This window comes from Eublepharis macularius, chromosome 10, assembly GCF_028583425.1.
Source record: "Eublepharis macularius isolate TG4126 chromosome 10, MPM_Emac_v1.0, whole genome shotgun sequence".
Classification (NCBI taxonomy): Eukaryota; Metazoa; Chordata; class Lepidosauria; order Squamata; family Eublepharidae; genus Eublepharis; species Eublepharis macularius.
Window position 1 is genome coordinate 11,815,224 of NC_072799.1, and position 16,691 is coordinate 11,831,914.

The 16,691-nt window shown below is 45.3% G+C and overlaps 1 protein-coding gene across 2 annotated transcripts in view; it reads right to left on the minus strand.

Moving 5' to 3' along the window:
- Positions 1-275: 275 nt before the first annotated feature.
- The window catches only part of SCARB2 (scavenger receptor class B member 2), a 60,186-nt gene continuing 43,770 nt past the window's right edge, over positions 276-16,691 (minus strand). For both annotated transcript variants that reach the window (XM_054990574.1, XM_054990575.1), the window contains exons 7-12: positions 14,226-14,404; positions 12,761-12,879; positions 12,125-12,198; positions 6,580-6,631; positions 6,285-6,443; positions 276-2,268 (exon numbers count right to left, since the gene is read on the minus strand). In XM_054990574.1, coding sequence (XP_054846549.1) covers positions 2,227-2,268; positions 6,285-6,443; positions 6,580-6,631; positions 12,125-12,198; positions 12,761-12,879; positions 14,226-14,404 — 625 coding nt within the window. In that variant the 3' untranslated portion in view covers positions 276-2,226. The remainder of the gene's footprint in view (positions 2,269-6,284; positions 6,444-6,579; positions 6,632-12,124; positions 12,199-12,760; positions 12,880-14,225; positions 14,405-16,691) is intronic.

A 16,691-nucleotide genomic window follows, 5' to 3' on the forward strand; every position in this document is an offset into this window, starting at 1 on the left:
GACAGATTCCAGATGGGCAGCTATGTTAGGTCCGTAGCAGCAAAATAAAACAAGAGCTTATTTACAGACTAAGAGGAGTTAGCCGTGTTAGTCTGTAGTAGCAAAATAGAAAAGAGTCCAGTAGCACCTTTAAGACTAACCAACTTTACTGTAGCATATGCTTTCGAGAATCACAGTTCTCTTTGTCAGATGCAAGAATCACAGTTCTCTTCGTCACATGCATCTGACGAAGAGAACTGTGATTCTCGAAAGCATATGCTACAGTAAAGTTGGTTAGTCTTAAAGGTGCTACTGGACTCTTTTCGATTTTGCAGACTAACGAATTTTATTCCATTATAAGCTTTTTTTGCGAGACAGAGCTTGCTTCCTCACATGGCTCTGACTCAATGCCGGATTAAATTTTGTTAGTTTATAAAGGGGCCACTGAATAGCGATGAGTGAGACCCAAACAAGAGAGAGGAAGACAGGGAAAGGAAAACAAACTTTACATAGTGCCTTCAACCTTCATGACTTTCCCAGAAACGGGAAAGTGAGTAAGTCATCTTGTAACAGTGCAGTTTCAGGGAATGCTGGGAGAGGTACGTATACCATTAGAAACTGGGAGTACGGAATATTTTGTGGCTTCCATTGCTTGCTAAGTGCTACTTGTGCTTATCAAAAAGTGAGTCGGATTTCTCCAAAAGTTGGTGGAAGGGGATTGCTATAAGGACATAAACAAGGACTTCTCAAACCCCTCCTAGTCAGGTTGACAAATGGTAGCCACTTAACCCTGAAGAATGCAGATGCCAGTAATAAGAGAACCGACCATTGTGCATCTGGGTTTGTTTCTTGATCGAACGGGACACACTGCAATGTGTCAGGAGATGCCCTAGCTGAGAAAATTTAATGGTTAAGATGTTGCCCGTATCTTATTTTGAGCCAGACCACTGATTCATCTAACCTCCGATGGTCTCCTTTGACTGGCCACGGGTTCTCCAAGGTCTCAGGCAAGAAAGGTCTTTCCTAACACCTGCTGAGATCTTTTAAATGGAGATGCCACGGATTTAACCTGGGGACTTCTGTGTGCAAAACATATGCTGTACCATTAGGCCAGACCCTCACCCCCTAAATGTTAGATTTGGCAAAACAGACCGATTCACCAATAAGGCCAAAGGAGGATGCTGGAGATCATGGGAAGACAGGTGCTTGCAGAATGAAGCCCTTGGAAAGAGAGTTTAAAGTTCTTTACAGGCATGCATTCAAATGCCCTTACTTAGCATTCCTTACCAAGTGCTTGAAGGCTAGATCGGCAGTAATGTTTCCCATCTAGAGGCTGGCTTGTAGAACATGTTCTCATGAAAGGTTTCACCTGAACTGGCATTCTGAAGTGCCTTTCTCAAAGACAGTGAAGAACTAGAATCTGCTATTTCCACCTAGCTCGAGGGACCTTGCGAGTTGTGGCATCGACAGCCCCAATCCCAGAACATTTTCTCGTTATGCAATCGTAGGAAATTCAGAAATCGTTCCAAAAACCATCCAGTGGATACAAAGTGCAAGGATACAACAGCAGCATGACATGTCTATTCTGCAGCCACACCTCTGACCATTATGCTGATGTCTACCACACCTTCAGAACTGGAGCTGTCCAGTTGCCTCGTAGGATCGACAGCTAGCTGGTCTGACAAAAGTTCCACTGTTCCCTGACACTCAGTAGCTTGCACCTAAGTCAAGGTTTTGCAGAAGCTCTGAATGAATCATACCTAGAGGAATATCTGAACATGCAAAGGTAAAAAGTCCAGATACATTAGGATGCGCCATCAAGAAGTAATCAGGTTCCACAAGGAGAAAGTTGCATTGCATTAATCCAATAAATAAAACGGGTCGTGGTAGTTAAATAGCCTCCTCTGGCCTGCTGCACAAGGAGGCAATGCCTAGACACCTAAACTGCTATCCTCTTGCAACAGACAAAGGGTCTGTACCAGAGGCAGTGGTTGTTGCCCTGCACAAATTGCAAACACTCTTAACACAACAAGTCCATTTCAGCCCAGTAAAACGGTGACGTTGCAGCTCCCATGCTCAATACACCAGCCTAATTTTCCTGAATTCCAAAACTTAAAAAAAAAAGGCAGAGCGTTAACATTACATTAGTGCGGGGCTTTTGGGGGGGACAGCAAAGAGTACTTTGTCATGGTGAGTGTTAAGAGCAACTTGCATAGTTCATTTGTGAGAAGGGGTGGAGAAACGGAATCAGGATGTCCTGATAAGCGGCGCCCTCTCGTCTTCCGAACCCTGCAATGAAAAAACACGGGTAAGAAATGAGCAGGCAAGAATGTTGTGAAGAAGGGGAGGGGAGAGGAACAAAACCAGATCCCATTTTCTATCCAGAGGGCTGTGGAACTTTGACAGAGAGGTCCTGTCCAGACACGAAGCAGAACGAGATAGTAAGATTCCGAAGGAGTAGAATTAGCTGCGCCACTTCAAGCGGCGTGTGTGCATATGCGTGGGATGTACGCTCTTGATGCTCTCGCATGTAAAAACTCTCTGAACATAAAGCAAACTAGCACAGCAAGGGCTGTCCTAGCCTTTCACATTCTTTGCTAATTTTCTGAAGGTACAGGGACCTTGGGAAATAATATGTACTATCTACACCTGCGGTCTGAAACAGAAGAGTCTACTCCACCACTTTGACACTCGGCTCACAGTACCACTTCACTCTGTGGCACTTCATTCTGTGTCAAGCAGGGCGAGCCAAAAAAAGGCCTATACTTAGGGTTCTCAGGTGCCCGCTGGTGGTGGGCAAACTCCTGGGGATTTGCCCTCTCATCTGCCAATCGCCCAGAAGTGATGTTATCGCGCTGGCTGCAGGAGTGTTCCCGTGCTTCGTATGGGGCCGATCTGGGCCCCAAACGGGCCAAATCAGCCCCGTGTGGAGCGTGTGAGTGCTCACGCAGCTGGTGCAATGACGTCACTTCCGGAAGTGACATCACCACGTCAGACCTGGGGCGCGCGAAGAAGAACCTCGTGCAAAGAACAAGGTAAGTGCCAGAGACTCCACCCTCCCAGTGGAAGGGGAGAGGGACCTGGTAACCCTACCTACCTATACTGCAAATGTGTATCAACTTTATTCTGATGTAACTGTCATGGCCTCCCCCTAAGAATCCCGAGTCTCACGGTCTGGTGAGGACGCAGGGAATTCTGACAGCATTTCCCAGTCCTGTCCACTCCTTCACAGAAGTGTGACCCCCGAGAGTTCCCTGGTAAGCGAACATGACTATCACAGGGGTTTGAACCTGTGCTGCAGATTTGCCTGTAGTGGTAAGCACTCAAAAAATTGCTTTCTGAACTGACTCCAGTCAGCACACGTGTGGAAAAGTAAGTATTGTGGAACTGGTTATTTCTGGGGGTCTTTTCGGAGACAATCCTTTGTGCTGCGACTCTTGTTATGTTCTGCTTCTGGAAAAGTGTGTTTTCCAGAGGGTTCATCTACTTGTACAAATAAATTGCTGAGAGCCAAGCTACAAGCGACGCCTGACACAGGTTGGACACTTGTCAGCTTCCCTCAAGTTTTGATGGGAAATGTAGGCATCCTGGTCTTGCAGCTGTAATGGAGAGCCAAGCTGTAAAACCAGGACACCTACATTTCCCATCAAAACTTGAGGGAAGCTGACAAGTGTCCAACCTGTGTAAGGTGTCACTTGTAGCTTGGCTCTGAGACTGCATTGCTTCAGACAAAATGTGTGTGTGAATGTTCTTCAGTATCATCATCATGCCCTGTCCACAGAAAGTCAGTACATCAAGGAGAGGGTTTGGCCTAGCCTTTTCTTGATGAGCTAGCTTTCCTTGTAGAGGGAGTTTATTTTACACAGGGTCTGTCATTTATTCAAGAAACCTGAAACAAAGCCATTTCCCAGCTTCCTCAAGTCTGTCTGATCCATCACTTCTATACAATATTTAGGACAGAATAATAACGAACCTACCTCAGGCTCCTTCTGTTGATGAACATAAAAAGACACTCTTTACACCATGAACATGCTCCATAAAATAGACAACTATACCACAAACCAGCAACCTGAAACCCATCACCATGGCCACAAGATTTGGGTCCATGCAGAATGTTAGTCAACCTTTAAATACAGTACTTAAAAATCTCTTCCATGGAAATCGGTTAGTGAAAAAGCAGTAAGCGTCCCAAAGGAGCAAGGAACAGGTGGACAGCAACAGAATATTCCCTACTTCTTGCAGCGACCTCCTTAGACAATGAACGGCACGTATAAAGATACAAAAAACATGAAAAAGGAAAGATAGAAAAAGCCTCCTAGAGCATTCTGGGATATTTATTTCCTCTTGCTGCTCAAGGTAGGACTATATATATATATATTTCTCCTCACCATCTGAGTCTCTCAAGAAAAGAAAAGCTTTCTGCTTCATAATTCCCTCATGTTCACATGGATGTGTTACTTTGTCATTTCACACTTGGTCATGTCACACAACTTTCTCTGTGGGGAGGGAAGTGTCGGGCATATGGGATCATCAAAGAGGAGGGCAACAGTTTCTAAGAGCCTTAATGCAAAATTCGGTTCAGCCATGAGGTAGCCTTGATTAACCATTATTCAGCCAAGTCCACTTCACAGGGTGGCTACGTGGATAAAAATTGCCCAACATTTTGTAGGCTATTTTCTATACCAAGGATGACTAATGTTTAAGATATTGTATGCTTTAGGGCCTCAATGGGCGTGTCAATTGTAATGATTGTATGTTTTTATGATTTTATGTTATTATATTTTGTTATCCACCTTAGGCAGATCTTTGAAAAGACATCATATACATTTTAGAAATAAATCAATTTTTTAAAAATCTCTGCTTAGCCACACAAAGCTTGCTCGGTGGCCATTAAGTGAGTCACTCTCCCACAGCCTAATCCTCCTCACATGGTTGCTGACAGGAAAAAGAAAGAGAACACACGTATCCTTGTGTGCTCTTCTAAGCTCTTTGTAGAAAGAGTAGTTATTTAGTTATATCACTTATACCCTGCCTTTCTGCCCAATGGGGACCCAAAGCAGCATACATTGTTCTCCTCTCTTCCATTTCTCCTCACAACAACACTGTGAGGTAGGTGAGGCTGAGAATGTGTGACTGGCCCCAAGGTCTCCCAGTGAGCTTTCATGGGGATTTGAACCTGGGTCTCCCAGATTATAGTCCAGTACTGTAACCACTACACCACACTGGCTCTCTGAAGGTCAACATTAATACTGAATAATCTATACATACACTATGTGTATGTCTATGTCTGCCCTGACTTGGATAGGCCAGGCAAGCTGGATCTTATCAGAAGCTAAGCAGGGTTGACCTTGGTTAGTAATTGGATGGAAGACCTCAAACAAAAACTAGGGTAGCAGAGGAAGGAAGCGGCAAACCACCTCTGTCAATCTCTTGTCTTGAAAACCCCAGCAGCTATGGCTTGATGGCACTCTCCACCACTACGTCTATGTATACTCTACACATGTCAACATTAATACTGAAAAGAGAGACAAGATAGACAATATGGTCCAAGTCTGGGCATTTTTTGTATTAAGACTGGACTGGTTCACACATGCGTGTCCTCAACTTGACCAGGCAGGCGTATGAACTGTTCCCCTGAAAAAATTATTGCGCCTCAGCAGACATCAAGTGACAGGATGTCTCTTTCCACAACGGCTCGTTCATACAAAGTCATCACAAACTGAAGGGCAACAAATACGTACATGTGTAACGGACTTATAAATAAAGGAGGCTGTCTCACAGCAAGGGTCTGACTAGCCCAATACTGCTTACTTCGACCAGCAGTGGCTTTCCAAGGTCTCATGCAAAGGTTTTCCCAATCCTGCAACACTAGAAACTGAACAGGAGATGTTTCTGCCATGCAAAGCACGTGCCCTGCCACTGACCCGTGGCCCTGCTCTTCAGAGTTTGCCAGCCAGGCTTCTCTTTGCAGCTAGTAAAAATATTGGCAAAGAGAGAGGCTTTGCTCATCTTACCATGTATCTTAAACCAGCAACCAGAACTTTGCTGAGATGCACTTACGATGGTCCTACTAAACCTTCTCTGGTCTAGAATGAACGTTTTGAAAAGAGACAAAAAGAAATAAACAAAAGGGGAAAGAAATAAAACAGAAAAACAAATAAAACAAACAGCACACAAATGCTTGGACGACAGTATAAAAAACAAGATCAACCCAAATCAAATTTAAAGGGGGGGGGGGAAATAATTATTTAAAGCCAATGGGACATCCGAACCAAATGGAAAGATCGTCTCCACGGAATCCTTACCTCTTCCTTTGCCCGATATGGCCTGCAGGCAAGCACAACAAACACAACTCCGAAAATAACCCCCAGACCCATGATGATGTAGGGAATGCTCATAATCAAAGAAGATTCAAACAGAGCGGTCTTCAGTTTCTCTGCAGAGTCTTCATCCAACAGGACACTCTGGAAGAGGAAAGACAAAGGCCGGAAAAAAATGTTATTTTGCTAGCAACAAGAAGAGGCAGATCTTAAACACATTCCACACTAGTCTAGATGTGCACATATTAACAAAGAAAGCATTATTGTTTTTAAGGCTTACCTCATTTAAATGCAGCACAGGGAAAACCAGTGTTTTGATACTTCCTGTTTGACTAAAAGAAAACGAGAAAGTAGTTAAAGCACTGGTGTTTTGCAGAGATCGTACGTAAGGTATTGCATCATTACTAGCAGGGCTTTCTTTCAGCTGGAACGCGGTGGAACAGAGTTCCGGCACCTCTTGAAAATAGTCACATGGCTGGTGGCTCCGCCCCCTGATCTCCAGACAGAGGGGAGTTTAGATTGCCCTCCGTACCATGGCGCAATATACACTCCCCTCTGTCTGGAGATCAGGGGGCGGGGCCACTGGCCATGTGACCATTTTTGCCGAGGGCGATTTAAACGTTAAAAAACTCCCCCCTTGTTCCAGCTGACCCAAAGTGACGTCATTGTGCGGTCCTGAGTTCCACCATTGAGTTCCACCACCTCTTTTCCCAGAAAAAAAGCCTTGATTACTAGCTATTAGGAGAACACATCAGAGATTTTAAAAAGTATCAGTAGTAAAAAACACAAGGTCCTAGGGTATAACTGGAGGTCACTTTCCAGTGGCTAGGCATATTGTTTGCAGTAGAACAAAAAGATTCGAGTCCAGTAGTACGTTAAAGTCCAACAAGGTTTTCCGGGTATAAGCTTTTAAGAGTATCTGACAAAGGGCACTTTGACTCTTGAAAGCTTATACAATGAAAATCTTTTGGGACTTTAAGGTGCTACTGGGCCCGAACAACTTTCTTGTGACTAATCAGACCTGGGTCTGGTGAGAATCTCTTAGGAAACCTGATGTATACCTCCTTGGATTCTGTGAAGGAAGAAAAGTAGGATCTAAATAGTAATAAATAAAAGCCATCTATACATATCCAGTAGGAAAAAAGGGGGTCAAGAGGGTAAAAAAGTTCTCTCATTTTAAAAAAGTAACGTTTTTCATTTATTGGGGGAGAAAAGTTCTTGGCAGCCACATCCATCCAGTCATAGGGGAACTGAGCACAACGGGCAACGAATGGGGACTTATTAAAAACAATGACACGGCTGCACTGGTTCTTCAGCTCCAGTGGGTTGCCTACAACAGCCATCTCTTGTGGGTTCATTCATAAGGATTTTCCTCGGTTTCTTTCTGTTGTTTTCTCAGTGGCACATGCGAAGTTCCTACATGCTCTGCAACCTGGTGGAACCCGGTTTAAAGCCTGCCACTTGACTGTGGTGGTGGTGGTGGTGGTGGGGGGTTAGAAAGCTTGTACCTTTAAAAAATGTAAGGAAGGGGCTGTGACTCAATGGTAGAGAATACTTTGCCCACACAAGGGCCTCTCCAGTTAGAAGGCTCACATAGTAGGTGATGAGAAAGACTCCAACAGAGACCTTTGAGAACCTCTGCTGGTGTGAGCAGACAATACCTACTCCGTTAAACCAATGGCCTGACTCAGTAGTCCTGTGCACACACGACAGCGAACACACATACAATCCATATACAATGTGTAGGGTTGCCAGTCTCCAGGTAGTAGCTGGAGATCCCCCGGAATTACAACTGGTCTCCAGGCCACAGAGATCAGTTCACCTGGAGAAAATGCCTACTTTTGGGGGTGGACTCTATGGAATTATGCCATGCCGAGGTCCTTTCCCTCCTCAAACCCTTCTTTCTCCAGGTTTCTCCAGGTTTCACCCCCTAGATCTCCAGGAATTTCACAACTTGGAGCTGGCAACCTTAACAACGTGCATATGAATTTTCGTTATAGGTGCACCGAGTAATTTTTACTTTACATTTTAGTGCATGTCGTGGGCCAGAGTACAGGCTCCTCCTTATCAAACGAAGAGGCCAAAGACTCAGAGAAGGCAGATAGGCGTTGTTGTGTACTGGGCTGTGTTAGGCCAGACAAGGCCTCTACTGTATTTAATGTTATGCACTGTGCTGAGCTTCATAACATGTCAGGGTTCCTAATGCACTTCATTCCCATTGGTTACAATTGCCTGCACATTCATTGGGTACTTTCTGGGGGCAGCAGCCAATCGGTCCTCTCCAATAAAGACCAATCAGTGGCCTGCTTGTATAATACATTGGAAATAGTTCATGCAAATGCTGGCAATCTAAAGTACGTGTTCCTATTGGTTACCGGCTATTCTTGGGGCGGGCTTTATGTGTATTTATTGAGGGCTTCTGTTCGGCTTCTATGTTGCTTGGGTGTGTAGTAGTAGTCTGCTGTGGTCTGTCTGTTCTGGCTTGGAATAAAGAGCATTGTTTTGGCTGAAATCACGCTGGGCTGAAATCATTCTGAGCTCCAGGGCTCAGTACACAATAGGCGTCTAATGCTAACAGTGGAGGAGACAGTGGGACACCTCCAAGAGCTCCCTTTGGTGTAGAGGAGGAGGCAGGAGAGTCTAATTCAGCCTGGGGAAAAGCCCCGCCTTCTGACTCAGAGGTAGACCATGAAGTCTCCAGCCCAAAGCTTACTGCAGAAGCAGAGGTCTCCTCAACCAACTCCTCAGGCCTTCAAAGCCCTGAGTCTCCTCAGCCCCATCACAATACTCACTGCCATAAATCAGGCCTAGCACCTTGACATAACGGCAGCCTGCCCCTGGCGAGGACAGGCCTGCATCTCCATCTCCTCGAAAGAGTATTAAAGGCCTCAGTGTTGGTCACGCAGGCCCTGTCTCTCTCATTTCCTTCCATTCCTCTCAGGACATGACAGTTTTCCTCCGCAATAACAGAAAGTGCTTGGGAGGTGAGCCACGGAGGGAGGGATGGAGAGCAACAGACAACCCTCAGCTGACTGAAATCCCTCAGGAGTTGGAGGGAAGGAAATGAGAAATATTTCAGGAACTGCAATGAGATCAGAACAAAATTAACCAACTATGGGGGTGGAGTGGTGAATGCCACAATTCCCATTCACCTCGTGTTTTTATTGTGAGTGTGTGTGTGAGAGAGAGAAAGGCACTTGGCAGACTAAAATTGTGAATGAATTGTGCTCAGCAGACAGAGTTGTTCAGGTTTGCTGTGGATCTCTGTAGTTTTACTTTGCGTGGGCCTGCCCTTAAATGATGATCAAGGAAGATAAAAGAGTCTTCCAAACATGGCTAATTGCCATTAAGAGTCCCATCCTAAGCAGAGTTACACCCTTCTAAGCCCATTGAAGTCAACATGCTTAGAAGGATGTATCTTGCATTGAACTGCAAGGGACTCATCCTGGTCCACAGCCAGAGATTTTGTGCTGATGCTTGTCAATTCTCTTAATACCTTTGCAGTCACCGGCCAGAATACTAGAAGCCATTCTCAGGTTCACATCTTACTGACAACCTGGGGAGAATACAGCCTCTGCATTTTCCCTTTTATTGCCATATTTTCCCATTAAATATACATGCAGTATTCTTCAACAAACCGCCTGGAGGAGGCTTACAAAACCACACAAAATTCAGTTTAAAATGACTAGCAGCCTAAGTTGCAAAGGCTTGCCTGGGCTTGTCAGAGCCGGGAAACTAAGTAGGATCGGCTGTGGTTAATAATTGGATGGGAGACCACCAAGGAAGACAACGGTGGCTCTATGGAAGAAGACAATGGAAAAAAACAACCTTTGCTCCTCTCTTGCTTTGGAAACCCCTTGATGGGGTCGTCATAAATTAGTTGTGACTTGACAACACTTCCATTCCTTCTATTAAAATGACTAAACCAAAATAAACATTAACTCCAAACAGGAAATAAAACCAGCTGCCAGCACAACCAACAGCCTCCAAGGGCAAGAATGACATCAACTTAAAAACAAGCCAACATAAAACAACGTGGAAGGCGGCATAAACCCGTAAAAGATTAAAACAACCACCTAGAAGGTGGGGAAAACGTGAGGAAAAGGCTGAGCCGTCTCTTGAACTGGCACCTCAATGTCAACAAATCAAGTGTCAGGCAAACCTTTAAAGGGATAGCACGTCAAAGACAAGGGTGCCTCCACTGAGATTTCTGCCTGCCACACCTCTGTGGGAAAGGTCACTGAGAGTAGGACCTAGGGAGAAGATCTCAACTGGCGGAATGGAAGGTGATGGCCCTTTGGGTATTCCTTCCCCAATTCATTTTGGGCCTTTAAGGTAAGAACCAGCACTTTGAGTTGTGTCAGTACAGATCTTTCAGCACAGGGTGATATGATCCCAGTGGGACGCCCGAATAATGTTTGCTGCTTTGGGGGCCAACTGAAGTTTCTGGACAGTCTTCAACGGCAGCCCCATGTGGAGCACACTGCAGTAATCTAACCAGAATGGGATCAGAGCATGGAGCACTGTGGCCAGTATTTTCAAGAACGAGTTGTAGCTGGCATTGTCAGCCAAAGCTGACAGAAGGTATTACGAGCCACAGGGGAGACTTGAGCCTCCAACCGTAAGCCAGGACCCAGCAGCATTCCTCGACTGCAAACTTCCTCTTTCAGGGGGAGTGCAACCCCTCCTCCAGAACATAGTGTTTTCTGGGCTGCAGGCGTAAGGAGACAGTTGCAGAGGCCTAGTCCTATCAGGGTGTAGTAGGCTCCCTTCCTCAAATTTCAATTATCATTAGATAAAAAGTGCTACGCTAGATTTTCGGCAAGTGGAGCTGCTATTGGTCACACTTGCCCTCAAGATATTAAGAAGGCTTATGATTATGGAATATTATTAAGCCCCCTCTCTTCACGTGTTTAAAACACAGACAAGCTGCCTGGCTAGACAGGAGATGGAAAAGTACTGGAATGTGAGAGGCGAAGTAAGACTAACTCTCAGCCCCATGCTCCGGAGGTGTGCAAAAACATAGAACAATGGAGGTCTCCAGAAGTACTTGAATGAATCCATTCACACACCCTGCCAATCCTACCCTTACCCTCTCTCCTATTATAGCCTCACCCATCCAGCCATCATGGATCATCAACAATCTTTTTACACCTATAGTTTCTCTCAGGAAGGCACATTCAAACCTTCCCAGTCTTATTATCCCACCTCAGAGACAGTTTCTCAATTCTTTGTCTCCCCGAGAGACGATAATTAGGCCATTGTTTTTGGGCAGAAGACGCAATCTTGCTCCAGGGGACATTCCATAGTATAATTGGACTGCTCACTGCCTCATTTTGTGTGTGTGCTTTGAACCCATTCATGTACCCTTGGACTGCATGTCTTAAGCCCCTCTCCCTCTTCTTGCCGTGAAGTGCTGGTCCCTGAAGCCGCCCTCTATCTTCTGGAACTAGTAAATATAACCCAACTCTGCAACTCTCTCCAACTTTCCTCCCTGTTTACCTAGTTAGTCCTCTGTGCGTGCTGTGTGTTTTATGGGCAATTGATCTTTAGTATTTTAAATTAAAACTCCTTTTGATCGAACATCTGCATCTTCGTTGAAAGAGTTCTCTAGAGGAAGGGATCCTTGTATACATAGGCACAAAAAATCCCTAAGTTACCCACCTCTCACTGCTCTTTTTGCACACTAATTCCCTCAACTTGCAAGAAGACCTCATTGGGCAATAGAGCCTCAGTCGGGGCTCCAGTATAAACTGGCCCATTTGGCTTCATCCTCCCTCCCCCAGTTAACATGACAGCACAAGAGATGTCAACAGAGTACTTACAGAAAGTCTGGGAGACTTCGAACATAAACGTTGATCTGTAAACGTTTGCACGCTCGCACCAGAAATCCCGTTAACTGTGAAATAATGGAGAGGGAATTTACAATTTTGAAAATTCCTCATTGCCCGTATTTAAAAACAAGCGAAAAACAATCCGACAAATTTAATACAGGTTTGCTTTTGGATGGGAAAGGAACACAAGGTGGCAAGCAAGGACGGAACCATGCAAGTTCCCAAACATTTTGGAATCTAGAACAGAGCATGGAAAAGGGCAGATCTACATGTTAATGCCAGAGTCACCACACCTACAGTGACACACCTGGCAGCACAGAGGAGGTATTTATTTTGGATCTGATGCAAAAGACAACTTCTGTTTGTTTTTAATCGGATGGTAGGCTATTAGTCAAGCAGATTGAGCAACTGTTTGGAATCCTAGTAACGGCGCTGTAAGAGCTGAGAAAGTTTGTCTGAGGCCTCTGTAAAGTTGGAGAAGCTAAAATTTTCAGGTATACAGAGAGAGAAAAGGATCCAACTGAAGGTCCCAAATCAAGGTCCCAAACAGGTCAATGTTAAGCAGTGGGTTAGGGGAAACTATGCTCTCCTTTTGAGAGGCAAACGACACATGGGTTGGATGCTTACTGGGTTTATATCCAGAAATGTCTCGTGATCCTCTTTCTTTGGATGCATACCATCAATATCCTTGACATACTGCTCATCTGATTGGTAGAAGTGCGGAGGTGATAATAATATTGGCGCACCTACAATAACAATAACACAGAACAAAGATGGACATGTTAACAATATAACGGTTTAAAAACACAGACTCACAGAAGCAGGCCCATGTATCGACTTAGTATCATTGTTTTAGCATACCCAGTTAATCATCTAACTAGTTAACTAAAACTCTGCTTTAATATTGTAGTTATCTGAAAGGAAGACTAGGTTTTCTTCCAGGTATGCCATCAAGACAAAAGAAGGGGTCATCTTAAATTGGTGTACAAGTTATGAGTTTGTACAGTAATGAAAAACATTTTCCTTATAACTTTTTTTAGTGGTGTTGTTTTACATTCAAGGTCATCTCCCTAAATATGGGTAATACTTAGCATTTTATTCCCTGTATTCTAAATGTTCAAATAATCAGTAATCCTTTAGTGGTTCCATAATTTCCAAACAGTAATGTTGATTAGAGGTAGAAAAGGAAATAAAAAAATACTGGCCTTATGATCATGTAATAAGCTGAAATTTGAACATGGTATTTCCCAGCTTGTTGTTCCCATTCACAAGATACTGTAGGGACACTGGTAGTATATGTGGGACTACTCTCTAGAAATCCTGTTCAATGGGATCTATGCTGGGTGTAGAGATTGTAGATAGCAGAGATGGCCAACAGCTTGGTTTTCACTCATGATCTTTAAGGGAGCTCAAAATGATTTCTAAGAAGCTTCCTACATGTATCTCGTTTGGACAGAGCAATTCTTAGTGGCTGCTCCACAGCGTTGGAACTCCCTTCCTTCAGAGGTTAGATGAAACCCAGGCCAGAATATTTATTTATTTTATTTAAAAGATTTATATGCCATCGTTCCACCCAAACAGGATCCCCAAGGCAGCGAACAACAGATACGAAATCATGTAAAGCTTTATAATAGCATTTAAAATGTATCTATAAATAGAATAAAAACATACAGACATATAAACACATGCATAACCAGGGAGGAAAGCCAATAAAAGTTTACTGGGGGTACAACAAACAAAAAAGTCTTCATCCACCAGCAGAAGACAACGACAGAGGAAGACAGGCGAGGAAGTTCCAAAGTTTTGGTGCCATGACCGAGAAGGTCCTGGAATATCTTTCCAGAAGCGAGCCAAATTTTAGCATTCATGTGCGAGTTTTATGGTAAGCAGGAGGAGGAGTTATCTTATTTTAATTGACTAATTTCTAAATCTTGTTATCTTGCCTGCACCTCTGGGAGGTGATGGCACATTGCAAATAAAAATTAAAAAAAGATCCCTAAAACAGCGGTTCCCGATCTCTCACACTGCACGGAGCGACAGAACTGGCAGAGTTCATTTCTGCCCTCAACGAATCCCTTTGTGGGTCACATACCTTGCATGCAGGTGCTGATATTCAGGATTCCCGACCCAGGGCAGTTTCCTGCTGGTACACAAAACCCAGCATTGTTTTTATTAATAGAGCCAGAGGTATAGAACGACGTGGGAGGCACAAACCGATAGGCTGGGATCCCCTTAACGGTAACATACTTCTCATACGTTAGATACAGAGACCTGGAAAGAGGCACAGAGAACATGAAGTCCACCATCTTGAGATCGTATGAAAACAAGCACGTACTATTCACTTTTGAAACTCCTGAAATGCCTGTACGTATGATATGGGAGGTGGTGGGAAAGGACCTGTCTTCTGTTCACTGGGCAACACTGCACTCATCCACCAGAGAGGTTTTTCCCTATTGCAATGTTGCTTTCAAAGGCAAGATGTAATTTTTACCTATATGAGAGACTGGCAGCCTGTCATTTGCATGGGAAAAAAGTGAAGAGGGGTACATAAATATACCAAGAGGGTGAAATTTAAATTTTCTCCGACAGATCCCTGGTTCATTGTAGCAAGACACAGGTTTTTGGTTAAATGACTTTTATTCAGAAATTAGTTCTTTCCATATTCAGATCCAAAGGTCTACTTAGAAGTCAAGTAAACAGGGGCGGTGCGCCTATTGAGGCCAGGTAGGCGTTGGCCGCAGGCGCGGGGTGCCAGAGGGAGCGCTGGAAGAGGCACGGGGGGCGAGAGTGCGCCCCCCCCCAAAGCAGAAGCCTCCTATTCCTCCCACCCCGCGCCGCCACCGCCGCCAGCACAAGCCCCCGGCTGGGCGCAGCCACCGCGGGCAGGCATCTGCTGCAGCGGAGGCAACCGAGCGGGAGAGCTCGGAGGCTGCCGCAGCGATCGGGCCGGCGGCGGCACGTGCGCTCCCGTGATGACGTCACGCATGACGTCATCACGCAGGCAGGTGCGCATATGCTCGTGCGCGCAGGGGGGGGGCGCTTGGCTGGCCAGCCGCGAGCGCGGCAAACCCTAGCACCATCCCTGCAAGTAAGCAGCTAAGCAGTTCTAGTAGGAAGTTGACCAGAATGGCTACATAGGAAAAGTACATCCCTTTTCTACCCATGTTCCTTCCCCCTCCCAATTTCTAAACAATCTAGTGTTGTTCTTTCTGAATGAGAACACTATGCATATTTGTGCTATCAAGCTACAAGGAGAGAAGACATATCACAGCCAGGAAGAGGACTTCAATCTGTAAACACCCAGCCACTTGGGAACATGTGATAACCCACAGAATGTTAGCAAGAAACGGTTATCTCTGGCCATACAAGAGTTATATCTGGCAACACAAAATGGAGTCACATTTGACAGAATGAAGCATACGCTTGACAGCAGAAATATTGGCATGAATGAATGGCACAAGAGGGGCTTCCTGGATCTTATTCCTAAGTCTGGAGAGAATTTAGCGATTCGGTCCATCACAACACCTGCTTTCTCTACATGTAAAACCACCAATGTGGTTTACGTAATACAGTGTTCCTGCATGAAATACTATGTAGGAAGTACAAGACGACAGCTAAGAGTCAGAGTCCAGCCCCTCTTGTCTCCCACTTTACTACGACACATAAAGGTGTTGTTGAACTTAAGGTATCAGTATTGGATGTGATTCAAGATTCCACCAATCGAGACCATTCTAGGAAGTTGCTTCAACTAGAAAGTAAATGGATTTTCAGGTTGGGCTCTATAACTCCACAGGGACTTAATAATGAAATAGATTTTTCCTGCTATATTGGGTAACAACAATCAGCTGGAGCTCTTCAGGGAGTATGTGCCTTTAAATAAGATTTATTGAAGGTGTGAGTTAGCATGCCAGTGTCTGTATCTTCACCTCTTACTGACTGCATGGCAGAATAAGCGTAGGTGTTTTCTAGTATGAGTATTTGCATTATTGTATAAGTGTATTTTTGGATTTTATATTTGTGTACTTGTATATTGGTGGATACCATCTGTCCGAGGTCTGAGCCCCAGCCCCCAGACTTGACAAGAGAGAACAGCAGGGGACAAAAGGGTAGCAGCAACCCCACCCCCCAAGCCGGCAACCAGGGCCAGAACCTACCTACTCCAGGGGGAAGGGGCAAAAGACCAGAACCTCAGAGGGGTGGAGGGGGCAAGGAGAGACCAGCCAGTCCCACCTTCCAGGGGGAAGAGAGGGGGCTAAGCAGGCCAGAGGGAGAGGGCCACAGCAGGGGGAATGTGGGTCCAGCAGCAGCAGCAGCAGCCCAAGCAGAGCCCTTACCTGGCAGGGAGAGGAAGCAGCCGCTACAGCCCAGAGCCACACCATGGCTAGAAGACAGCAGCCTGACTCAGGAGTTGCTAGAAGCCAAGCCTCTCCAGGGGGGGCTGCCACAGGCATTCTGGGGGAGGAGATGGGTAGCCCCGCCCAGCATTGCTGAGCAGGCAGCGTAGAAGCTGGCTAAGGCAGCTCCTCGGGAGCAAGGCCAGGCAAGCTCAGTAGCTCAG